This window comes from Parambassis ranga, chromosome 20, assembly GCF_900634625.1.
Source record: "Parambassis ranga chromosome 20, fParRan2.1, whole genome shotgun sequence".
NCBI classification, from domain to species: Eukaryota; Metazoa; Chordata; class Actinopteri; family Ambassidae; genus Parambassis; species Parambassis ranga.
The window spans coordinates 1,731,361-1,758,817 of NC_041040.1; the positions used below are offsets into that span (position 1 = coordinate 1,731,361).

Sequence of the window (27,457 nt, forward strand, 5' to 3'; positions counted from 1 at the left end):
CTTTATGAGGGCCAACAGCTGGAAGATGACAAAGTTCTACTTCAAGCTCTCCAGTAAGATGTATTACTGCTGAAACAAACTCATTTCAGTGCATAGGAGGTGGTGTAACAGCAGCCAGGAGGGAAATCAAACTGCGGAACTGTTCAAACACAAACTTCAGACCTCCACCTTATCATCCGGGGCCGGAGTCAGCCCAGGAAATCAGGCGGATATTATCCTGAGCAGCCGTCTGTCCTGACATTTAGGTGTTCTGCTTTAAAAAGTGATCATGGAAACTCTTTGTGTGTGTGTGTGCTCTCCGGCACTGTGTCCGTTACCATGGTTACTCTAAGTGAGGTGTAGCAGCCCTCCGACAGGAGGCAAAAACAGACATACAGTAAATGTATTGCGGAGCTAAGCACTTGTGGAGAAGGAATAAAAGTTAAAGAGTCAAATGAAAAGGCTGCAGTTAAAATAAAGGACGACAGGGTGAACGTTTACATCAATACCCCCAGAAACTAACGGAAGTTAAATTCATCATGTGAGAAAAACAGGTGTAAAGTTGTTTTATGGGACACACACATGGAGGAAAATAAATCCAACCCAACAGGCTGAGGTCCTTCACTTTCTGCTCAGTGGACTTTTTTGTTTCAATATTTCTTGTTATATGCAAATCAGATGAAGCACGGCTGGGCTCAGGTACGTCTGTGTTTTTAATAAATACATGGCTCAATTGAAAAATGATGGCTACATAAACATTTAGCACCCCTGATTAAATATCCCTGATTATTCCACTGAGGAACTTTATACCACTTCTACTGTGTGAAGTGCTCAAACCCAGCGTGCTTTAATTTTAATGGAATGAGCGTCACATCAAGTAGAAAAAGATCCATGTGCACCAGTGACTGTTAGAAGGATGATTATTATTGTTTCAAAATTTCTTCTGTTTTTTTTAGTATGATGGCATTTTTTCAGAATTATGTGTGATCTGATTTTTTTCTAAAAAAAAAGGGGGGGCAGCAGTCTAAGAATCAGAATCGTGTAGTGAGTGATTGTAGCAGCGTAACAGGTACCACATGGATAATGAGGTGGTACTAGTGTGCAAAGTAGTGCAAGATGGAAGTAAACAGTGCAGAGAGTCATCATTGTGCAGTGACTACACTAAAGTGACCTTAAGTGACAGTGCAGAGCGGTGTATTAATCACAGTTGAACAGTCCAACAGCAGAGGGGAAGAAGCTGTTCTTGTGGCTCAAAGAGTCCATGTCCAGGGTGAGAAGGGTCAGCTGTGATCCGACCTGCACGCCTCAGAGTCCTGGAGACGTACAGGTCTTGGAGAGGGACACCCAGACCTCCCTCTCACTGGACACTTCCTCCAGCTCTTCCAGGGGGATCCCGAGGCGTTCCCAGGCCAGCCGAGAGACATAGTCTCTCCACCGCATCCTGGGTCTTTCCCCGGGGTCTCCTCCCAGTGGGACATGCCCGGAACACCTCCCCAGAGAGGCGTCCAGGAGGAAACAGACGCCCGAGCCACCTCAGCTGACTCCTCTCGATGTGGAGGAGCAGCGGCTCTACGCCGAGCTCCTCACCCGATCTCTAAGGGAGCGCCCAGCCACCCTACGAAGGAAACTCATTTCGACCGCTTGTATTCACAATCTAAAAAGTCCAAACTTTAAAACCTATTTTTTTACATAATTCCAAAAATTCAATTTCAAATTTTAGTGAGAATTTTGTTTGTTTCTAAGAATTCTAAATTTTCAGAATGGTTAAACAATCTGTATTCTAGAAAATAGAGATTAGCACATTTCTTTATGTACACTGTACATATTTAAGGGAAGCATCTGTGACTTCCTGGAAGTCGCGGCCTGGAGTGTCTCCTCTCTCTGGATAAGGACTCATTTTCAGGGCCGGTTGCAAGCTGTGAAGGATATTTGCTCCAAATCTTTCCTCCCTGTGCAGCAGTTGAACATGAAATGGTCTTGTACACATCCAGAAGAGAGAGAGAGCCATTAATAATAGAGTGCACATTCCAGCGTATGGCCCCTATTATCTCTCTGGACAGTCTTGTGGGGATAATGTCAAGGGGACTGGAGGAGGGCCTGGTGTGCATCTCGGTATTCATAGGAGCACGCTGTGATATTAGCCCGAAGCTACTCAACAAATTTAGACAGAAATCAGGTGTAACAGAGGTCCACGGCACAGAGACAGGGCGCCTGCTGCTCGCACTGATATGCTCAATCTCTTTGACACAGAAGTTTGGTGTCAATTCAATAAACTGATTTGATCCATCAAGGTGTCCGGTGTTAATGTGATGAACTCCTGCCTCAAACTACTCAAAACAAAACAAAGGTCCAGAGAGTCCAGAACATCTTCACAGAATATGTTTTATCTTGAAGAGAATTTAAAGGTACGTTCATTTATCGCAGTTCATCAGTTCAAATGTGACCAGAATAAAAATAATCTGAGTTTTTGAGTACAACAAACAGTACAGGTGTCAACAGAGGGCTTTGGTGACCACACACCTGCCTGATCAAAATACTGCAGCACTAAATAATCTGATACAGGCTGCTTAGAATGTGTGCTGATCTATATATTGTTAACATTATCACCACCGTGTGTGTGATATACTGTTGAGTTGTAAAGAAGTAAACAGCACAGCACTGACATGGTCCATTAAAGGTTGGCTGTTAGGTCCAGTGCTGTGACCCACACCTCCACAGCCAGGTGTGTCTGCTGTCTGCCAATCAACACAAACAGCAGAATTACTGATTCTTTCCCTGGGGGTCAGGAATCCACACTCGCACAATTACCGCCATATTTAAACTACCTGATCATAATTAGCAGATGCTATTGATCCTGTTATCAAACCTCCATTGGTTCCAGATGTGGCCGTGTTTTCTCTTTAAATCTGGCTTCACAATATATTTATTTTCCACACAACTGATCCCGTGGAACATGCTGCTACATGCTGGCCGACATCACCGCGTTCATTGTTGCTCCTGAAACCAATAAAAGTAGAATTTTATGGAAGAAGTACGTCCGGTGTTTACTTCCGGGTTTGTACAGAAATGGGCCCTGCAGACACGCCTACGTCACATCTGTAGCACAGGCGGCAACCGACACACATCATATATCAACAAGTTGACGTCAGCACATCTTCTAGTAAAGACACAAGTACACCCCCGCAACGGCAAACACATGACTACACTCAAACAGACTATGGATAACAACACAGCGGCTAAACTCAATTACATAGCGACAGCTAGCTCGTTAGCTTCGCGATAGCGCTAGCTTACAACGCTGTTACCTCCCTCAATTGGCGTCAAGGCTTGTATATTACAACCCAGTCTACACAACCTCACACGTTGTGTTAGCAGTGTTTGTCAAACACTGTTACTTGGATCAGACACAGGAGAGACGTGACGCTCGTTGATTCGTTACACTGCAAGGTAAGGTGACTGACGTCACGCCTCATACTGCCTCCTACTGCTCAAAAAGTGCATAACAGGTCTGTGTAAATAAATAATAAACATACACATTGAGTTTAAAACAGTGTAAAAATAAAAAAAAGAATGTTATAAATAGATAAATCAGGTATATATATTTTTGGGTTTGACTGACTTTGCTGTAATTGTTGTTTAAGTAGCTGCTGTAGCATCAAATAGGAATTACGGCTGGCGCCCCTACATGCATGGGAGGTGAGATGACTGATGTCTGATCTCCATCATTATAGCATCATCTGCAACAATCATCCCATCTGCAAATGAAACACACCTCCACATTTACAGCATTTACAGATGAATTATCACACGCCTCCCTAATTGAAGTTATAGGCTGCAGGCACTTTGGATGCTATAGCTGCATTTGCATCCCTCCTAACTGCTGCTTGAATTTTTAACAGGAACAAACCTCTGCTTGTATAAAATCATTGAAATTCAGAATGCAAAGCAAAATACAGGAAGAACTGTTGGTTGGTTAACAGTTGGTTACATCAGCTCAGGACCATTTTTACAATGTCTTACCTAATAAAATCATTCAGAGTTCCAATTTTTAAGCCGATAACTACGATCCTAATCCACCAGTAGCAATTATTCACAGATCACGCCATGATTTACATGTAATAAAACGCTATAATAGACGTGCAAGGTTATTTTTGACAGCTTATTTGACTTTCAAAATAGGACTGGCAGTAACCCAGATAAAAGATGAGACATCTAGGCCTCCATGCTATTCATCAAATTGAGTCTACGTCTTATGTGAACAGTCTGTCTGTTGCAATGGTGGCTACTATGGAAGATGTGATTCCTCCTCTGTCTATTACTTCCTCCTTTGTTAGGCGACAATGACTAATTAAATACCAACATATAGAAAGAAGAAGCGCTTGAACACAGATCGGCGTGCTAAAAAAGACATAAAAAATTATTCGAGCAGTGCTTGTAGTGCTTCCATCAAGCTATACTGCAGTCAGCCAGCAGGGGGCAGTGTCAATGAGTCATTTCCCCATAGATGTCTGTGTTAAAATGTCCAGTGTTTACAGCCTGGTTTAAAAAAATTGCCCCCTCCCCCTCCCCACCGTCTGCTATGACTTGGTTAATTATATATTATATTATTATATTATTATTATTATAATATGGTTAATTTCTGTGTTTCTTTTCAGTCTCAGACTCAAACCCACTCTTACAATGATTAGCAGAAGCAGAAAGCTGCAGAGAATTCCTCCTCCTCCCAGATAAACACTGTGTTAGCTGACATTCTGAATCTACAGAGGAGGTAGAGCAGGTAGAAAATTGCAGTTAACCTGAGTTCTGTAACGAAAAGCTAATAAACGGTAAGACATTTTTAAAATCATGGTGTGTTTTTTACTTTTGCAAATTCTCCAAATTCACCCCGACTCTTTATTAAGGCAGGAGAGTGGCAGGAGAGGAGCAGCAGGGACTCATCTCTTCATCTAAATATACTCTGAGAAGGGACGATAACGTTGACAGCATATTCTCTGGAGAACATGTTCCACTACGATGGTATGTACACTGATTACTTTGAGTTTTTCAATCAGAAGGTCTGAGAATCCGGATGTTCAAAAACCTGGATCTAAATGAGCAGGGTTTCTATTTAAAACATACCAAGGTCACATAAACTCGTCCAGAGTCACTGAAACACCCACAACGACCTTAATCTTATGTAAGGAAGTCGTCCTACCCGTGTATCTGCAGCAGCAGCAGCAGCAGCTCATCAGTGCTCATTCCAAACTGCTGATAAATCAGCATCATGACGTAACCCCCCTGCAATGAACTCTGCAAACTGGGTCGTCCCACAGAAAAATCTGTACATGTGTACATCTCTAATCTCACCATCTAAAAAACTGTGCACTGTGATCTTAATTAAATCAGTAGAGTGTGTTTCAAAGAGAACTTTTCCATTTATTTATTTGACTCTGCTCCTTCAGCGGCAGCAGCAGCGTAGATGATGATGCTGCTCTGCCAGCGTCCTTCCCATCACCACAACACAGGTGATTCCTAACAATCCTGCACCAGGATGCAGTCCTGCCATCAGCAGTGTGGGTGCTCTCCTCTTCCTTGAAGGTTTTGGATCACGTGCTTCCTCCCTCTCCCACTCATTGCTGTTTACTTTGCATAAACATTTGGAAACCACAGTGGTGCTTGAAAGTTTGTGAACCCGTTCAAATTGTATGTATTTATGCATAAATAACACCCAAAACATCAAACGGTGTTCAGCACCATCCCTCAGCACAGAGCTGCTTATGTTTAACATGGTGGGTTCATGTGAGGGATGCTTCATATAAACTGCTTGTCTCTGGCCCTTCTGCAACATTTCAATTCGATTAAGGTCATTTGGAAATTTCAGAATTTTTCAGCATCAGTTTCAGCTCATGGAGAAGATGTGCTGACATTTTCCTTTAGAGGATTCAGGGCCAAGATGCAGCAGAACAGGCCTGAACCATGCTTCTACCACCACTGTGTTTCACAGAGGGGATAAGGGTCTGATGCTGGAACCTGTCCACAAATCCTTTTCCTAGTTTTAACCTTGATAACGCTGTGAGTTACCTCTGGGTTGTATCTGCACTGTGCCAGCTGCAGATCCTCACTACCGAAAGGCCAAAGGGACCCTCGGCTCTGCAGCAAAGATGGAGGCACATCGGTCTGGAAGCAGCTGAGAACATTGATGTTCAGACTAAAACACCAGAATTCACCACAGTGGCTGTCGTTATCTCACGATGAGTTTACCGGACAAATTCACTGAATAATCATCTTAATAATGATATTTAATCATGCAGCTGGGAGCTGTCTGTGTCAACATGAAGTCCATCTGCATTCCACTGGATGCTGTAATAGCTGACAGAACAACATTTGAATGAGAAAAAGTGAAGAGTTCAGCACACACACTGGCAATCAATGGTTTTTACATGATGTCTATGGTCTGGACAGGCAGGACAGTGCTGTGGTATAAACATCTATAGTGGGACCTGGCTTTAATGTGATGCTGTTGTGGTCAGCTGTTACCACATCAGCAGCATGACTGTAGTTCCGCGGGTTGTTGCAGCAGCAGTAGCTGGCAGCAGTGGTAGCAGCCGTTCATTTGAACAGAGTTAAGAGCAGCAGCAGTGAAGCAGCACTCGTGCTAACAGTGTGTGAGGTGGCAGCAAAGTGTCGGTGTAAAAATATGGGTTTGAGCTTTGAAAGGCTGCTGTCAGTGGAAGGGCTGTTTGATTGTGTCACCTTCACAGCCACGCAGAGAAAGAACAAGACGGAGCAGACGGAGGAAGGGCTGGTGGCGCTGCACAAGACGGCAGATTTGTTTGCAGCAGAAGCTGTGCCGTGGTGCCGCTGGCCAGTACAGACAGGGCGAGCCAATACTGTGACTAGTCTCTCTCTCTCACACACACACACACACGGTTCTTATGTAAATACAGGATTGTGCACTGGTGTGAGAGAGGAAGCTAGATGGAACCACATGATGTTAGAGAGGACACACACTTCAAAACAGAGCTTTAAAAAAAAACAGCTGCAGAGAGCTGCTTGTGGAGAAGGACCACACTGCCCTCTAGTGCTGGGAGACGCTATAACACCAGGGACACTTGAGATGATTTCATCCCTCCCACTCCAACAAGATAACAAGTGGTTTCTCTCTGTGACACTTTGTTTTGTTGTCTGCCTTGTGAGTGAATGTGTGTGTGTGTCTCACACCATATCATCTGTGGATATTAAAGTGAAGGCAGCTACATGACCTGATGATAAAGACCTCCCTGGATGGCCTGGCTGTAAATATGCCATGAAACTGTCTGAGGTTAATTTTATGTATGTAATATATAGGCTTGGCTTGATGGTAAGGACACACGGCCATATACTGGCTGCTAAATATATAGAGAGGGATGCACAAACGGGTCCTAGAACCTCGTCTTAAAATAACATTTTTGTTTTTTGTCAATGAGAAAAATGCTAATAGTAGCATAACAATGATACATGAACATATAGTGCTGCATTTACCAGCTTATAAGCTATTTCTTTTAGCTTTTTTTCTGCTGCTCCCAAGTAATAATAGTCTATGTCTGCACAGAATGTAACAGATTACATGTATATTTGTTATTATGTTAGCCAGGTGGTGCACTGGGTAGGTCTCCTTCAGGTAGACATGCATGTTGGATTAATTAGGAACTCTAAGCTGGCCATAGGTGTTAAGTGTAGGTGTACCCTGCCTTTTGCCCATTGACATTCAGGAAAGGCTCCAGCCAGAAAATAGAGAGATAGATATATTATGTTAGCCTGGTATAAAGTGATTTTTTTTCATGGAGCACACAGCTTTGAACTTCTAAAACTTCAAAAAAAATGTATCCTAAGTTTACGACTTTGAAGCCCACATCCTTTGTCAGGTTTTGGTTTAGCACTATCCCCATGTGCCCCCTTGATGGTTCCACAAAGCCCCCAGAGAACAGACTCTCTAATAAGGTGGAGAGAGATTGCATTTTAATTACTCTCCACACATTGCCTCGCATCCCCGGCCCAAAGGAGAATACAGAGACGATGGTATCAACTTTAAGGTAAACAGACCGGGATGCGGCTGCAGTCAAACGCCCCTGCTCTAATTAAACCAAAAAAAGAAATCTACTTTTATTTTTTTACATTCAAGGTTCTCTTCACTGCTGATGATGGCTAATATAATTCAATGTTTCAATGTGTAAAAGATATGTTAGAAATGCAAAACATCACGGTGCCATGGGAGGCACTTCTGTTCAGCCTTGGGGAACTCCTGCTATAGCATCAGAGATCACGAACTGTATGTTTTCTAGCTGTGCAGTATATGTTATATGATATATATGCAGTGTAAGTTTTTGAGTCGTATTGAACTCTGCTAAGGAGCCATGGAGGAGTTGGTAGAGACAAACACGGAAGCTCTACAAGGATAGCATTGCCTACTGTTTTAAAATGGTGCCTTCAGTGTTTTAAAGGTAGGGTAGGAGATTTTGGAAACTCAGTGAGAGTCAGCCAGATTTAAAGTAAACACACGCCCCTTTCTCTCGGAGCTCACCCTGAAGCCACGCCTCCAATCACATGGACGCATCACCTGAAGACGAGCTGCGGTCTGTGACTTCGGCCATCATGCACGTACCTCTCTGTGCACAGAGCAGGAAGAGAGTGACAACCAGCCAATACTCCTACAGGGTCCACCCGGAGGATTGATGATGTTTTTATGTTTTATAGCTTCAGATGATTCACATTCTTCGTTTTAAAGAGAAACTGCCGAACTAATCGGCTGCTATCTATAAAGAGAAGTTACACTAATTTAACACAAAGAGCATCAGAATGAAATCTCCTGCCCGACCTTTAAATTATAAAGAAAATGAGACAGCATGGCTGCTAACAGCTCTGGTTATATCCCACAATGCAATGCTGACTGGTCATTTTGTCGTAGTTATATATGATCGTGAATGACTGAGTAGTGAGGAGTACCGGTTGTCCTGCAGTAGCTGTTTTTCATTTCTTATGCAGCACTGAACAGCTGGGGCCAAACCACATTTCTGCTCAGTGTCCCCTGAGTCAGAACCAGAAGCAACTTTTAAGTTTCATTCTCCAGAAATCTGGAACAAACTGAGGTCTGCGCCACTTTAGGGAGACATTTTTCTTTATTGTATTTTTGCTATGTAAACATGCCAGGATGTATTTAAAAAAATCGAACCTCTTTATCCCTCTGCCTGTCTTTATCTCCGCCCAAATCCATCTGATTCCATTTGTAGTCGAACAGTAATGTGCAATCAGCAGGATAATTGTGTCCTCCTCCTCCTCCTCCTCCTCTTCCTCCCTCTCACGGCTCAGTCAGTGGTGAGATGAATAGGTAGCTGTTGCTCCTTGTACTTCAATGAATCAACCTTAATAGAGAGGAGCCGATGGAGAGACTGGGAAAATGAAACCAAGGACTGGAAGGAGGAGGAGGAGGAGGAGGAGGAGGAGGAGGAGGAGGAGGAGGAGGAAGAGGAGGAGGAGGAAGTGCCATGTAAGCCTGCAGAAGAAAAGGCTGGGAGAAGACAGCGAGTGAGTGAGAGTGAAGCGGAATGAAAGGGAATAGCAGATAATGTGATGGAGAGGACTGACAGGGAGATGGGGGAGATATCTGGGGGATGATAGGCGCAGCCAGCCCGAGGAAGATCTAAATGTTGCTCACTCATTTACATTCATTGTGGCAATTTGTCTTCCACCCACTCCATCTGCATCTGCTTCCTATGCAGGAGCACAGGCAGAATGTAAACAGAGTCCTTCGACTTTGTAGAAACACTCACGTGTTTATTTAGAGCCGAGAAACAGCCTTATGACCCGATTCCCCTCAGATCAATGAGAGAGCGGATAAGTGATGTTAATCTAGATGCATCGACAGTTTCTGTCCACCAGATGCCACCAGAGAAACAGACCTGTACAGCCAGAGTGACTACGGATACAGAGGAGAACACCAGATAAGAGATACTGCTCTGGAAAAATCCTCCTCACACCGGATGCTAGAATGAGCCCTATGTATGAGAGCTAACTGTAAATTCGCTGGTATCTGGAAAACTGTCCTCCATTTTCTGGGTTACCAGGGTGACAGGTCTCCATAAGGATGCCACTAACCACTTGAGCACAAGAGGTCGCCCTTGTTATCTGTTCTTCTTTTCCCTCATCACAATACATGATCCTATAGTCTTAATAGTCTCACTAATTGCAGCAGGTTATTTCAGTAGGTGATTAAAGTGGAATACAATGTCATGTTTGTGAAAGGTAGCCGGTCTAAGATGATCTATCAGACAGATAAGAGTGAAAACAAGGAAGGCATGGTCAACAGCAGTCAGAAGAATGTTGCTCAATCATTTGCAAAAGAAATAATCTTCGTATTTTTTACATATTTAGGCGCAATACGATGATGGAGCCTCCTGTTTATCAACAGGTCATCTTTCATCTCCATGTGATCACACATATCTAACCACCATTCTCCTGTAGCGGTGCTTGAAAAACCGACTGAAGGCAGCAAGTGGTAAACACTTGAGTAGATGTACATACTGAGAGCGGAGCCTTTGAGCTGGTCTCGGGAGATGGTCTTCCCATTAAAGACAAGTGAGCAGATGGAGCCACTGTTCCCTCAGAAGCACCACTCTCCCCGCCTCACCATGTGTCACATGGGCTGTGTGTTCCGCTCCGGCTTTGTTTCTCTGGATCTGGATAGCTTCTCTGACCCTCCAAGGCTCTTAGATTAGCTCTACATTCATTCATGGATTATTAGACTTCATTTAAACATCGCACGTGTTTGTGTGTTTGTGTGTGATGTATGTGGTTTTGTTCAAAGTCCTGACATAAAGTGCAGCTACTATAAAAACAATGTTTGTGTATAGCATATAAGCTAGTGTGCTACCTGAATGCTAACTGTAGCCTCTCCGTCATATAAACAAGCCAAAACATGTAAAATATACCGATATAGAAGAAGTGATGCTCGTGTTCTCTTACTGCTGGTCCGCAGTGGTACCCGGTGCGGGTCCATGCGGGTCCATGCGGGTCTGGCTCCTGACGTCAGCCGCAGTTCTCTGAGAGGGAAACGACGCATGAGAAGAGAGTGATGTGGGCGCGTGCCACCACGTGCGCGTACGTAGGCTTTTTACGGCCCGCGAGCAGGAGGCAAGGAGGCAGCGCACGCGAGCCAGAAATCCCGTTTCCTGATTGGCTAGGAGGTACTGGTACCCACTTCCGTCAATTTTTTTATTTCGGCTGTAACCGGAAACTCTTCCTTCAAAATAAAACCCCCACTATTACATTTTAGTGTCTAAATCAATGTAAAAAAATCGATGTTTTAGATGACGTGAATGCGTATAGACGCATTTATCCCAGGGAATATGTTGTTAATGAAAAATATTGAGCAAAAGATGAACATTTTCGGAGTTTGTTATGGTTTACATTTACCACACCCGGAAGTGAAGGCTGTGTTGCGGTGAGCTGTATTTTGGTACAGAGACAGAGGAGAGGATGTGACTACGCTCGGTGTCCTGCTCGATACGCGGACTGTGTGTGTTCTTTCTGCCCTTTTAACCGTCGAAATGGGGCTGGATGGAAATTAGCAGGCGTGTTCCCCCTCGAGTTTTCATCCTAACCTCTGGAGAATGATCCACCGGCAGGTTATTTTATCCCAGGTAGGTCGCCTCCATTGTTGCCGTGTAACGTTGATGTAAGCTATCATCACAGCAGCGGCCCCGCAGCGCCGTGTTTTACCCGCATACACGTCTCCTCCTCTCGAATTCAGTGAATTATCAGTGATGTATCAGTACCGGCACCAAACAGGACATTTAGTTCAGGACATAGACCGCATTGATTTGTTGTTTTTGTCTGTTTTCCGAGTGGAAAGCAGCACAAACTGGCATTTAGAGGAGGCTCATCCTCCTGCCAACTGTTTCCTATTAGCTCCATTTAGTCGCTTAGCTAGCGAACAACATTATGTCAAAAGTTGACTTAAAACATCGAATTAAAGTCATTTTGGGGGGTCAGATGTGCCGAATCAAAGACTAGACACCACTCCGGGAAGACACTGACTCGCACTTCGAGTAAAACCTCCACATTTCCCAGGAAGCAGCGCTGTATTAAATTAATGAATGTTCTGCATGGTCTTTGGCGTAATGTGTGTGTGTGTGTGTGTGTGTGTGTGTGTGTGTGGCCCCTGATGATTTGTGATGTACTCTGAACACTGTGAGGAGAGGCATCCCCCGCCTCCTTCCCTCTTTGTGTGGGGATTCCCATCCTCAAAATCCTCTTAAAATACTGGAGCCCCGCACGGTGTGTGTGTTCCCTGCTGTTTGCCTGTCATGCAAATCAATAATAATAATATTAATAATAAGGAACCTGTCTTTTTATGGACGTGGCTCTGGGCTGCATGTTTCCACTGATGGTGGCCGTGATAGTTGTGAAGATGATGAGTGATGAAGGATGACACAAATGATGCACACATGTTTTTAGATGTTTTTGATGCGTGTTTCTGTTGTGTAATGTTGGACTTGATTGCTGCTTTAGTGGGTTGAAGGGTTAAGATGAAATGATGAATATTAGTCCTATGATAACAATGTGACCGGCCAGACATATAGCTGTTTATTTATATATCCAGCTATACCTACAGAAAGCTTTCTTTCAGACCGTTATATCAAGATGGCAGTGATCATTGTCCCATTGTCCCGTGGGAATAATTAACTTGTGTTCTCAGCCTCCATTTGATACCATTTGGTTTGGAGGAACATACTTTAAACTAAAATATTTTGATATTCTTGTGTGATGGTCTCCAGGTACATGATTGTGTGGGGTGAATCTTCTTTATGTTTTCAGATGGATGTAGATTAGATGTAGGCTGATAATATCGGCAGACAAATATATCAGTCAGGCTCTAACAGAAAGTTTGAACACATGAACATTTTGTCCTGATCTGTGTAGATTAGATGGATCTGTGCTGGTGCAGTCTTTCTGATTGTGAAAAGGAGAAGCAGTTTGACATTGACAAAGACGCTTGTTTTTATTTTTTCGGTGACTCAGCTTCCTGTCCTGAGATGCAGTCTAATCAGACGCAGCCCTTTCCTGTGTTCATCGTTTAAAACAGAGAAGTCTGCTTCACTCAAACTTGAAACGTTGTTTTAGAGACCCAGGACAGAAAGAATGTGCCGCTCGTGTCATAGCCAGACATCACCGGACACCTTCACAGGTCCTATTGAGTGGGGCAGAGCAGAAATATTGGCATATGAACGAGGTGGTCATGTGTAGGTGAATAGTTGTTGATCTGATTGGTTGAAGCTGCCTTGTGACACACAGCCAAACAGCTGTTTGCTTCAGATGTAGGTAACTTGTTTCGGTGTCTGTCTTTTTCTTGGCTACCATGTTGACATGTCCTGCCTCACCCAGAGGATTTAAATGCTTCATATGACAACAGGAGGCTGATTTGTAAAGACTGCAAATATATAGTCCCATTAAAATAACCATTATTTTCCTGTGTTACTTAAAAAAACACATTTATTCCAGTAAGCTTGCTGTATTTGGTGTATTTGCAGCAAGCACTTCATAGCATGTATTAGTTGGGTTTAAAGACGTATTGTCAGTAATTAAAAAGAACTAAAAAAACACACTAAGCATAGCTGGAGAGTTAATCTGAGTTGACTTTGTGGAGTGTTGTTAATGCAAAATAAGTGTTATCACTTAGCTTGGGAGTAAATGTTTCTCACCGAAGAGCTTCCAAGCAGTTAAAATGAATGTTTAGTCAGTTTATTTTAGGTTTTACACAGTTAGAAGCCCTGCAGATACTTATTGCAGTTTGGGTGAACATCAAAGCTCCAACACAGCAAATCAAAGTAAGCAGCAGCCATCATGCCCTTTAGCTTCTTTCCCTTTCAAGCCAGCTGAAAAAAAACAAAAAACAAAACAAGTCCATCACAAAATGTAGCGTACATGACCACAGTGCACTACAGCAGCTATTTGAATAATTTATTGATTGTTTCGTTTGTCAAACAAATGTGATAAACATTCACTAGTTCCAGCTTGAGTGGAAAGACATCGCAGGGAGTCATACTGCAGAAAAACAGTTGGAGAAGCTGCTGCCAGTTCTCTCTATAAAGTGCTGTAGATACAGTTTGTATTGATTTACAGTATGCAGTGTTGAAAGACACTCAGAGGGAGGATGTGGGCTATAGAATGATCATGTGTTTTAAATCTGTGTTTAAATCCTTGGTCAAATGAAAAGATTCATCTCATGGCATGTTGGACGGACACATATATGAGATCAACACTGCTAGGGCTAGAAGACAGGAGGGACATGGAGCTCCAGTATGTCAGACTTTACTAAATGTTTTATTATTACTATACCTACATATTATTATTTTGAGTGTGCTGCATGCAAATGATCTCAGAACACACACAGCAAACACATGATGTGGGCAATGGCGTCACATATATGAGATTTTAGGCAGTATAATGATGGGACCAGTAGGGGGTCTGATGACATAGGGTACAACCTAAAATTTAATAAACATACTGAAATTCTGCAAGTGGCAGAAGATGAAGGGAAATTAGCAGGCTAGTAGGAAGCTAACGACCCCCAACTAGTCATTCAAAACAGCAGGGTCCATGTTGCATGAGGGTGGTCACTCCATCTTGGATGGAGTATATCAATATATATTTTTCATGTCTGTAAAGTGCATATCAGCTTTCACTTGAAGTGGGTGAGATAATCATGAGGCATGCGGACATCAGTAATTGGATCGTAATATGTTAGTCATCCTTACTGGAGGTGAGTTATAAGCTGAAGGAGGGCTTCCATACAGTGGTTGTTATTCAGCCTGCTTCAGTACTTGGATGTGGCAGAGGCATTTCTTTCTTTACGTGTGCGCTGAAACAATTATCATGTCATCTGAAGCGTGATCATACCAGTTAATTATGAGAGTGTTGGAACAAGCAGGGAGGACAAGTGGGGGTATTTCCCTGGAGATTATACAATGTGTGTTAGTGTAGCTTGCTATAGCACCATACAAATATGCTGCATGTGACTAATGAGGACTATAGAGATTTGGATGTGACTGTAAAGCATGAGTATAGTATTGGTACACCTCTGTGATTTTATTATATTTGCATATGTGTGTCACACTGAGTGTTGATATTGTGCTAGTTATCTAACAGTTAGAGGGGACGGCGAGAAAATATGGGAAATGGTAATCCCAGATGTCAAACAGTCCTTGAAAATCTAACAACAGAAAATGCTGCTGCATGGCAGTGTGGTTGGGAATTTAGAATAGAGTATGCTTCCTGTTGCTGTAGGGTTTTTAATATGAAGCAGCCACGGGATGTGAGTTTTCCTGCAGGACAGAAAATATGGCACGACCTTAATATGGTGAAGTGACCGCCATGAATTTGAGCACCACTGAGATCTCTTCTTTTAGTTAAGTCGAAGAGAAAAAAAAAAGGTGTAGGAGAAGTCATGTTGAATACGTTGCAGAGTGAGTGCTGGTGGGCTCGAGGTTGACAGCAGTGTGCAGTATGTCCATTTAGCTGCAGGGAAAACACTGGAGGAGACTGAACTTGGATATCTGGCTGTGGAGACTGTCCAAATGTGTTATGATATTTTGACTACTTTGAGAATGTGATTGCCATTTTTACTCTGACCTGATGACCATTGGTTACACAATGCACAGTTTTTGTTTATTTTATACAGTATTACTCAGATGACTTTTACATTTACAAGCTCAAAGCTGGTTTCCCTCTGCGTGGTTTGTTTCATCTGTGGACAGTGACACAGTAATTGCACTTGGATGTGGACCAAAACAACCCAACCAAGACCTCTAGAGGGTGAGGTGCATCCTCCTGGTGAGAAAACACAATGAAGCAAAACAGGGCACAAAAACCAGTGGATCACATGGATTGTGGTAGATTCATACCATGCTGTCGGATGAATCTGTATTGTCTTGATGTGAAGTGGCTCAAGTGGATCGACACATTGTTTTTCAGGGGAGTAGTTAACAATCAAGAGTAGTTAACAACCAACAGCACTGTCTCTGATCCAAGTCTGTGCCATAGACTGTGAATAAATATGGATGGAGTGTCTGTGGAGTAACCCAGAAGCGTCTCAGCATGTTGGTAGCAGCAAAATGCCACTAGGCTTGTGCAAAATCGTATCGTGTGCAATTAATCGTCAGAAAAATTGTCACCGATTAATATTTGCCACTTATCGATTACGGCGATTAGTGCCTCGTCATGATGACGCATTTTTGTGTGCGACGTACTCTCGCCATCATCCGCGCACATGTGAGACCACAATAAAAATAATGGCGGAAGGCAGTGGTGTTCAGTTAAATGATGCGGAGCAGCACGTTCCTAACAGGTTCAACGTCTACCACCATAAGCCGGAGCATGTTAAAAGCCGAAGAAAGCCCAACAAGGTCATAACGCTGGCTGCAGCTGTATATAGTGCCGCGACATGCATTAGGTTAAGCGCGAAGCGCTGGTTGTTGCCATAGTAACTGGATTTTTGCTCATATCAAAAGAATGAACTCCGACCTTTATTTACGGACTCCACAGCAAGATAGGAAACATTACAACAGCGAAGTTTCCTCCAGCAGATATTGGAAAGAATTCCACTCTATCCACTATTTCAAGAATTTCCCCTCGGGGATAAATAAAGTAATTTCTGATTCTGATTTTCTGATATACAATCCGCGATACGTTTAGTCAGTGTGCTGTTTACGACCAAAATAAGCGCTGGAAGAACATAACGCAGGTTGATTTGCACAGACACACATTTAAATGTGAAGTTGTCCGGTTTGTTAGTTTGTTTTTCTGCTGCTGTTCTACAGTCTGAGTGAAAACATGCTCTAGTGTGGGACATATTCAGTCACAGGTTCATTTGCACAGACACATTTTTTTTAACTTGAAATAATCACTGATGTGACTTTTTTCTGAACTTATTTGTCCTGTTTAGTTTAATGTTGACATGCTGCTCTGTGACCTGAAGATAAGAACATCTGAAGGACAAAGTTACTTTAAATGTTTGCTTCATTATTAGTTTGAAGCAGTTTGTGCCTCTGTTATCAATACATATTTCAAACGTGGCTGGTTGGTGCCTAATCACTACTTTAACCTGTTAGAATGAAGGAGTTAACTTGACTGATGATTTGTCAGAATCATTTTAGAACAATGTGGCGATTTAGAGTCAAAAACATGTCAGTGCAACTGTCATCAATTAATCGTCAAACTAATCGTTATCGGCTAAATGCCACAATTAATCGTGATTCATTTTTTTGCCCATATCGCCCAACCCTAAATGCCTAAACTTCAATTAAACTAGATGAATTCCAAACTGGTTAGGTCTGTTTGTTTGCATTACAAACGAACCCATATCCTCAGCCAATAATAATTAACTTTATCAGTTCATCACAGCAAATGACCACTTCGACATGGTCAAAAATAACAACTAAGTGTTCAGGCGTGCTGATAAAGACATTGTTGATGAGTGCTGATGATTACAAACCACAAAATGCAACCAATATCTTGCTAATGTGCTCTTTCTTTGCAGGCTTGCAGCAACACAAACCATGTGACCATCAGTAGATGCACATGGGGTCTGCTGAGATGTTGCTTTTGTTGCTGTGTCGTCCATCATTTTGATGCTGTTGTGTTAAACGCTTTGTGTCTGTGACGCGGTGTCTTTGTGTTTCCTGTCTCCGTCTACTGTACGTATGCTTCTGCTTCTCCGTTTCTCATATTTTTATCTGACAAAGATGAAGTATGATGATGATGACGTTTTCTTCCCCTCTAACATGACCTGATCTGACTCTCACCTGCCGCATTCACTGCCTCTGCTTTTTGTTTCTGTGGTTTTGTAACACGCCGCCCTTCTCCTCCCACTTCCCTTTAGGTTTTGGTCTGCTTTGGGTTGACTGGTCATTATGCTGATGCAGCTCTGTAGTTTCAAGGTCAGTGCCCCCCTACCTCCCACCCATCACCACCACCATTACCACCTTCTCCATTTGCCTGCTTCCACCCGGCTCCAGTTTGTCTGCAGTATAGAGTATAAAATATTGAAAATTGCTGCCATTATTTAAATGTGACTCATACTGAAATATAACCTGACTGCGTCCTTGTGAGTGTCATAACTTCACTGGATTCACTAGCAGCAAACACATTAAAAAAGTAGCAGTGTGCGTGCAGATAGCTCAGCCTCATCACCAACTGCTTGCACAAAAAAACCCCTCAGCATTTAGAGCAATCCGTCAAGGCTGGCTGAGTTGTGCCCCGAAGCCGCTTTCCAATTGGAGCATTCGCTGATCTGAACTCAGCTCCCAGGATTGTAAATTCTCTCCCTCACATTTGGACTTGCTGCCAATGATGCTGCATCTTGCGGTGATCAAAGCCCCTTTTTAAAAGACACTGAACTCTTACCGGGTCATGCCACACATTTAAAAACACTGTCAACAATCAAAACGTGTGGTTTTTGTCCAAAAGATGCATGATACACACACACACACACACACACACACACACACACACACACACACACACACACACACACACACACACACACACATTCCTTCTGTGTTTGCACATTATGTGTTTGGGTGATTGTCCACATAATCTCTGTGTCAGTCGCTGTGAGCAGGATGAAACATCAGATGGCTGATTGTGACCGCGAGAATTGAGGAATTGAAGTCAGAATTTTGACAGCCAGTAATTTGTGCCAAGAGTTGACCGTGACTGAAAAACTATAGCTGTGTAGCTACACAGCAAACAGACTGTAGAGTTTTATACTGTATATACTGTCTATACTATTTTATCTATGTATTTTTTTTAATTTCAAGCATGTGAAGCAAAAAAGACTAGAAAAGGGCATTTCCTGAAGAAATGCAAGTGTGATCGCTGCAGCTGAAGCATTGCTTTGAACACTGATGTGAAGGATTGCTCTGAATTGCTGGAGAATCAGAGCAATTCAGAGCTTTGTATGCCTCTGTGTGTCAGCCTGTCACCATGGTAACAGCAGAGGAGACCTCAAAAACCACTCCAACTTTGAGAGCCTGGCGTGCGGAAACGATTCGGAATTAGAAAATTCTGAATACAAGTTTGATAGAGCAGCATCTAATGAGCGTTTCAAGACTAAACTGGAGTCTGTAGCTTGAAATTTGTAGGAGGAGATACATTTGGAAGATGACCCTCGTTGAAGGGCTCTCTCATAGACTCCCATGTTAAAAATGACACCGAAATTGCTTAATATTTGAAAAATTATAATTTTTTGAAAAAAACTTGAAGTTGACCCAGAATGTCCTCTGTGAGATGAACATTTTGATAGTTGAATGGCTGAAATCGGTCAATGAATGCTGAAGATACGCTGCCCCAAAAAACTTACGGAAGAAGAAGAAAGAGGGTGAAGAACCAATGTGCACAATGATCACAGTGGAAAATACAATATAGATATGAATACAGTATAATCATAATTTACATATACATAATTATCAATATATATCTCAGCACATTACACATAATATATACACACTAGACTAAGGGAGTGGGATTAAGGAGAACTTGTTTATTCCCACCCCAACTCATTCCCTGATAGTTAATCACATGGTTGCTGCCATTGGCAGTTAAGTCACTAACAAATCATTTAACAATTAAAATAAATAGCCATTACATTGCTTCCATCTCAGTAATCCCAATAATGCAGTATATATATATATATATTGACAAAGGAAAATGATAGGGTCCTTGTTAATTAACTTCCTAGCGCTGTATGTCACTGACAGTAACAGGTCGATGGGTTTTGCAGCCTTACACCACTGTGATATCTGTGCACCTTGTTGCAGAACTTGTACCAGAATCGGTTCCTGGGCCTGGTGGCCATGGCCTCTCCGACGCGCAGCAGCCAGACCCGGCAGCGCTGTAAGGATGCGGTTCGTCATAGCTACGGCCCCGAGTCCTACGCCGTCAATGGGCTGAACCAAGAGGCCTTCATGTTGGGGCTACCACGCTCCACCAGCGACACCGATCTGGTCTCCCCGGACACCCGCTCCACCCTCACCGTCAGCGCCTCCCACTACATCATAGGCCAGTCTGAGGACCTTGTAATCACTTGGGACATCAAGGAGGAAGTGGACGCTGGAGACTGGATTGGGATGTATCTTCTTGGTAAGTGTGACTTCAAATGTTTAGTATTCAGCTACAAGCAGTGCGGTTCCATCACTTTCTCTGACTTTCCAGATGAGACTCTGTCTGAAAACTTTCTGGATTACAAGAACCGAGGCATCAATGGATCTCACAAGGGACAGATCGTTTGGAAAATTGATTCCAGCTCCCACCTCAGCGAACGTGAGTAACAACAAAAACCTCTCCTTTCCTCGGTTTCTCACTGAAATCAGCTCAAATGAAAATCTTCCATAGACAGCCTATATGTGCTTCTGTTAAATCAATTGTTCTACTTCATCCGAGTTATATAAGCTGTTTTATAACAACATGGTTTTGTTTGGAAATCTGCACACATGCCAAAACAAAACCAGCTGTCACTTGTTTCAAGGACTCTTCTGAAAATGAACATGTTGACTTAAGACAGGGAACTCATTTATGCGATGGTGCTGGTGATGTCATCATGTGCAGGCTGCAAATGTGTTTCAAAGCTGGACATTATACCATGGAGGCCCTCGAGTGGCCATTTGAGGAACTGCAGGTCTTGGCTTCATTTTCTTTGCCACTTTGTGCAAAGTCATCTCTCACTTTGTGTAACATTTATTTAACCAGAGCTTTTACAAATTCAGATAAAACAAGTGTAGTGCAAGGACGCGAGGTATAGCAGCTGCACAAGTAAGGAGGACTCGAGCTTAAAAGAGCCTTATAAATTAGGGTCTGTAAAGTACAAAACCTGTGAGTCCGGCATTAGTGCTGCAGCAGCTGCTGGAAACATAACAGGTTTGCTTGCAGAAGCACATCATCATCATCACCATCATCATCATCAGCAGCAGCAGCAGCAGCAGCAGAGAGAGGGAAGAGCGGATGCAGAGAGAGAGACAGTCACAAATGGTGCACATTCACTGCGTTTAGGGAAACAGGGAATTGTGTGTGGAAGTCAGCTAGAGAAAGGCCATGTGGACGCACATGTGAAACAGTATAAATAATCAGCACAAAGTCACACAGGTGTTTCCACTTAGTAACACCAAGCTCTGTACCACAGGTGGAAGATTTGGCTTTATGTTTTACTCCACTTATCCTGGTTTTAACCCACAAAGAAGCGAGAATTACACAGTGTTGCAGCGCTGTCACTACTAAACACTGTCAGAATACTGCTAATATGTCCTTATATACATGAAGTCTGATTGAAAGAACCTTCAGTACAGGTACTCCAGCCGCCGCCACCTCATCACACATCCAGTGGAAGCCAGAATACACTCTTTACAGCTGTCATAAACAGTAACTTATAGACATAATATACAGATTACAGTACTGTGAGGCAGAAGCTATGAACAGAATTTACAAATGTTATATTAAGCTACTTATATCCAAATCACTATATGCACTTAAGTTGGTCATTAAACATGGAAGTCTGTGTGGATTTGCACACTTGAACTTGGATGTTGGCTTTCTTCTGCTCTTTAAAGTACTCAGAGAATTTTTAAGGATTTAGAGCGTTCCAACTTTGGGGTGTGTGATGAACAGGAACCCACACATCTTCTTTGTGTCCTGCGGCTCATACCGAATTCTTATGTTCTTTCTCATGTTTTCAGCAGAATCCAAAAACCTTTTCCGCTCTTTCTTTATGTGAATGTTACTGAACTATTCAGTTGTTGATATCTTCTGTAGAAACCTTCCTCCTGACACAGCTAACATTCAGTCAGGGTGGCTGTGTGTGTTCCCCTCTTCTTGTCAAAGCATCTGTGTGTGTCTGGCCAAAGAAGCAAACAAACACGGAGCTTTACTGTGACCTTAATCTGCTCGTGTCCCCCAAGCCTTTTTTTTTTTAGCTGCTCACCAATAGACTGCAGCGTTCAGAGGTGATTAATGTCATCTATGTATCAGCTGTCACTGATTACTCCACAAGGGGAAGCCATTTATCCCCTATCCTCCAATTTGTTGCTAAAATGATGGTGCTTCAGTGACGTAATAGTAAATTATAAGTTTAAAATGTTCATTCAGTCCTGTGAATCATTAAAAGCTTCTCTCATCATCATTTTGTTTTTCGTTTTCTTCACAGCTGAGACCCAGGTCTGCTTCAGGTACTACCACGGTGTCACCGGAGCACTGAGAGCAACTACATCCAGCATCACTATCAAGAAGGGCCCTGCACCTGTAAGTGTCCCCGCTGCTTATGCTTTGACGTGTACGGCTCTGTGCTTTGTGTGTGAATGGCAGTTCGGCTTCTTTATTACTGTTTAGTTCAGTCATGTCAGTCAAGTCAAGCCCACCAAGCTACAAGCTACTCCCAAAATAGCTAAGCTGCTGCCACAACTCTGATGAAAGTGAAGTGCTACATGCGAAGCCCCAGAGTGTACTGCAGTACTGATTGGAATGTTTTGGGTTTTTTTTTTTTACAGTAAGATTTTTGGCACAAACAGTCTCTAGTAATCCCGCTCAGCATACAGCATCATATATACAGAAATGCATGAGAGGATGACTAGAGGAGGACGACAAGGAGGGTGGGTAGATATTACATGCAGCCTAGAGCGCTTAGCTTATAGCCGAGCCTCTGATTAAAGGTCGGGTAGGAGAATTCATTCTGATGCACTTTATGTTAAATTAGTGTAACTTCTCTTTACAATCCGATAGCAACCGATCAGTTCGGCAGTTTCGCAATAATACGAAGAATATGAATCATCTGTGGAAGCTATAAAAAACATCAGCCAATCCTCCGGGTGGACCCTGCGCGGGGTATTGGCTGGTTGTCATTCTCTTCCTGCTCTGCCTAATACATTTATTAATCGAATCTAATGATGTCAGTCCATTACCTAGCACAGTTAATGTGTAGTAAGAGAACATAATAATCATTTACATTTATATTACAGTAGTGGAGTTTCAAGGTTGCGGTTTTGGTCACAACCATCCTGATGATGTGTAGATATATAGTAGATAGAGCCATAACCCCCACAGGTAAAATGATGTAATGTTAATCACAGCCTCCTCAAAGCCTGCAGCTCGACCAAAAACTCTCAGACACATTTTGACACACGGCTGATGGTCACGGGTTTAGCAGTGGACAGGTTTAGATATGATCAAATGTTCCTTCATCTCATATGGTGCATAATGGAATAGAATAGAAGCACTTTATTCATCCCAAGCTGGGAAATTTCACGACAGCAGCAATATACAGGCACCATCTGGTGGATGTGAAGTTGGATGTCCCAATTATTTGGATCGGATTTTTGCTGTAAGAAGGACAAGTTTCATTTTTAGTAAGGCTGGGGAGCTGTGTATGGATTTACTGCTTCCATCATGTCTGCATCTGTAACCCTCAGATGCCTCCAGATTGTCTCAGGGTGGACTTACAAATGATCAAACAAAAATCATCTGATAAACATTCTTTGACCAGCAGTTCAGATTAAATGCATCCCATATGTCATTGTCCTTGTAAAGCCTCCATCGGTCTTCCTGTTATCAAGAAGGTGTCCAGCTGGGCGATCGGATTTCTATGCCTGCGTTCCCATTCTGCTGCTGTGGGCCCCTGGAAATGCTGATGGGCCCGGAACCTGATCTGTACTTGTTTCCTGAGGACAAAGGAATAAAAATATCCACCATAGGAAGGAAGAGAGGTTGGGAGGGAGGGAGGGAGTAGAGAGAGCAGAAATCAGTTCAGTCCAGGTAAAGTCATTCAGGTTTTTGGAGGCGAGCAGTGGAAGACACCGGGTCAAACCTCTGGACACAACAAAGGAGGAAGAGATGGAAAGACAGGACGGCATGGGACGGAGATTAGTCTGCGCTGTGTACTGTAGCCGTCATGAAATATTTGCTGACAGAGGAGATACAGTTTTTATTTGTGCGTGTGTATGATGGATGGCATGTGTCTCCAGCTGGGACTGCTGTCTCCCAGTCACCCTGATGGGAGCAGGAGGAGGAGCAGGAGGAAGACACGGCTCAGCTGGATAGCCTGGGTAACAGTAAATATTCTGCGTGTCTCTTTAGCCGCGTCAGGTTGCATGAGTGTCAGTATGAGAATCTAAGATCATCTAATGCGGCATATGACACATGATAATGTTGAGGGATGATGTTTGCTCCTAAAATGTGATGCTATGCTTCATGGTGGTGCTCTTGAGTCTCAGCTTCTGTTGCCTGGAACTTGTTGTGAGTAAATGAGTGATCACACTGATGATTTGACGCAGAGTTGAGCTGCTTTGTTCCCTTCTGCTTGCCTGTATGTTGACTGCCACAAACGCCATCTGAGTCACCCGAAGCGGAAAAAAATCCAGCAGGAAAGGCACAGAAAATCTCACGCTCTTATTTTACACAAGCAGTAATTTGGATGTTAAAGGAGTAGCTTCACATTTTGGGAAATATTCTGAATATGGATGCTGTGAGGCTACATGTGCTGCAGAGTGCATCTCAAACTATGCAACATGTGACATTAATACTGGGATATGTGTGATAAGCAGATATTAAGACAAGCTCTACTTCACATGTGTAACATGTTTCTCTTACCATGATAGGCTAGTACCATCCATCCATCTATTCATTTCCACTACTTATCGTTAGGATTGTGGGGGCAGCAGCCTAAGTAGGGAAACCCAGACCTCCCGGAGAGTCCTGCCACCATGCAGACTGGGAAATTCAATTTGGCTACTTGTAGTCGGGAGCTCATTCTTTTGGTCACTACTCATAGCTTCATAGCTTTGGTCTTGTTGCTTGAGGTCTTCAGCATGTTGGTATGATCCAGGTGCACCAAGATAGTCCACTTGATGGAGTGAGCATCACAAAGATATAGTCTTCACTGAAACAGCTCAGGTTTGGTTCCAGCCTGTGTCCATTGGTGCCCCCTTTACTTCCTGTCTCTCTGTCCACTGTCTGTATAAAAGTTTTTGTCATGTCGCTTAAGGTATTCAGCATGTTGGTGTGATCCAGGAGAGGACAGGGAGAGGGAGGACTGTGTTTCTCTGCTTCAGCTGCTGCCCCGCAACCCGATCCTGGATAGGCAGCAGAAAATATAAGGATGGTATAATCCAGGGGCACCTAAAGAGCTGGCCTGGTTAAAGGGAGCCCCCCATAGTTGAGCTATAGTCTTCACTGCCATGTCACAGGTTTGATTCCAGGTGATAACTATTAGACAAAAAACGTTTTTTTGGAGAATACCTAAATCCAGACACTACATATCAACACGGCTCCATCTTTGAAAATGTGTGACAACTCTGCTGTTAGAGAGTATGCAGCACAAGGCCCAAAACCACTGATCGACATTAGCCGATAGCATTTCACAGACCACACCCACCAGACCTACTCAGAACAACTCATCTGACATCCTCCCCAACTACCTCTGTGCAACCACACTAACTGAGTTAGATCACTCAGCCTGTCCGTCTTCAAAAGGCGCTGAGGTGTTTTAAAATATCCTCACACAGAGGCTGGAGTCTGTGTGTGTGTGTCTGACCTGTAATCAGATGTGGATCCACTCTGGAGATGTAAGCTGTCTCTTCCAAGCTCGTCATGGCTGAAGGGGGAGGCAAAGGGGGGGCAGAGGGGAGCTTTTATTGTGTAAAATGTCTCTCCACTTACATCATTCAAGATTCTTGCAACACTTAAAAGTACGCTCATGAATTGTACATACGCTTCCTTGTTCTATATTTTTAACGTGCTGCAGATACTCTTGTCATTCGGCTTATCTGTGAGATTAGAATCACTGAGGACTCTGGGGTCGGCCCTTGTCTCTGTGACTGTTTTCAGCACAAGCAGATTAGCATCTCATTATAACGAATTGGTCCAAACATCTGTCATTTCTCTTATCCCTTTATCATGTTTCCACTGTCACTGCTGTTGTTTCTGGCCAGTTGCATAAGCATCCAGTTTATACAGAATCACTGTAATGTTTTGACACGAGTTAAGACATCTGTGTGTCACCCAAAGTGACTACAGTGATGCCCTCCACAGAGGAGGTCGATGTGTTTGTCTATTGAACAGCACGATCCAGATGGTGATGAAATTCAGAATAATTTCTTTTATTTTGGCAGCCCTGTGAGCCAGAGCATCCTGACAGATCACTGACTGCTTACTTGTTTTGCTTGTCATCATATCATTCAGTCGGGTTATGTTGTATTTTATGTATCTTACTGTGTCGTAGTCACCCATTTGGAGAATCTACAGTTGGATTGGAGTGTGTGCCGACACAATTTAGTCCCGCGCACTACATGCGATTGTCGGTAATAGTCAGTAACGATCCTGGACATGAAGTGTTTGCCCTCCTACCCTCTTGGAGGCGCTCTTGGAAGCAGAGTTCTCTTCTCTGAGCCAGTGATAACTGTGAATGCTGGTTTAGACATTTGTCTTTCCTGCAATATTTAATGTGTGTATCATATACAAAACTATTGTGTGTTGCATTTTTTACTGGTTTTATTTTGACTTTGTGTTCTTAGATTTGCACTAATCTTTTCTGTTCATTGATTGTAAGAGAAGTCTTTCATGGGGAGACAGTATTAAAGTCCCAAACCTGGCTGTAGTCTAGAGCAATTTGTTCCTTTACCATTGGACGTCTTACACTGCTGATGCTGCTGCCCTGCTGACACCGTGTCGATGAGCCATGACTCTCCTGCATGATGTAGGGCACTCTGTGAAAACAACCCCACAGCCCAACACACACCACAGATCTGAGCCAATAATCAGTGACATTGCAAGCAAGGATATCTATTATTTTATATATATATTAGGAACGTGAGATGATGTGTTGCATGCAGGCATCTCCAGAGGGACACCTTTGTTCTGGTAACCCAGAAAATGGAGGAGTTTCATCTTGTTGGTATATTTTATTTATGTATTTGACATGTTTAAAACATGTAGACAGGAGCTAAACATTTCCATTGTAAGCTAATGCTGACACAATGCAGCAATATTCTCCTCCAGTTCCTCCTCTTTCCTCCCATCCCCCCACGCTCCTCGTCTTCCTGCCTGAAGAATCAATGTCAGGATAATAAAGACAGAGTATTGATCATGGGACGCTGTCAGCCTGGCGGAGAACAGGGCTTTAAAATACTCTGTTGAAATGAGGGTTATAGACATCCCTTAACATAGAAGTTCTATAGTGAATCTATTGTTTCATTTCTATGCTGTGTTTTGGCTGCGGTGACCCACTTTCCTCATCATTAAAGTTTCATGTTAGCTGAAGACGCAGGTAGAGAAGAGCCGGATGCATTAAATGTGTTTTCATGTTCTTTTTTTGGTTCTTACCTCTTCACGCTGCTTGTGTTTTCAGGTATTAAAGCCTGTGGTGAGTCCTGAAGTCAACCATGGACTGGGCAACAGAAGACTCATCAACTTCTCTCTTTCAGGTAGA

At 43.0% G+C, this 27,457-nt stretch overlaps 1 protein-coding gene across 1 annotated transcript in view; it reads left to right on the top strand.

The window, feature by feature from the left end:
• Nucleotides 1-11,603: 11,603 nt before the first annotated feature.
• LOC114453182 (E3 ubiquitin-protein ligase HECW1-like) overlaps nucleotides 11,604-27,457 on the top strand; it is a 36,615-nt gene continuing 20,761 nt past the window's right edge. Inside the window, exons 1-5 of the mRNA XM_028432941.1 lie at nucleotides 11,604-11,633; nucleotides 19,812-20,133; nucleotides 20,206-20,313; nucleotides 22,187-22,281; nucleotides 27,377-27,452. Coding sequence (XP_028288742.1) covers nucleotides 11,604-11,633; nucleotides 19,812-20,133; nucleotides 20,206-20,313; nucleotides 22,187-22,281; nucleotides 27,377-27,452 — 631 coding nt within the window. The remainder of the gene's footprint in view (nucleotides 11,634-19,811; nucleotides 20,134-20,205; nucleotides 20,314-22,186; nucleotides 22,282-27,376; nucleotides 27,453-27,457) is intronic.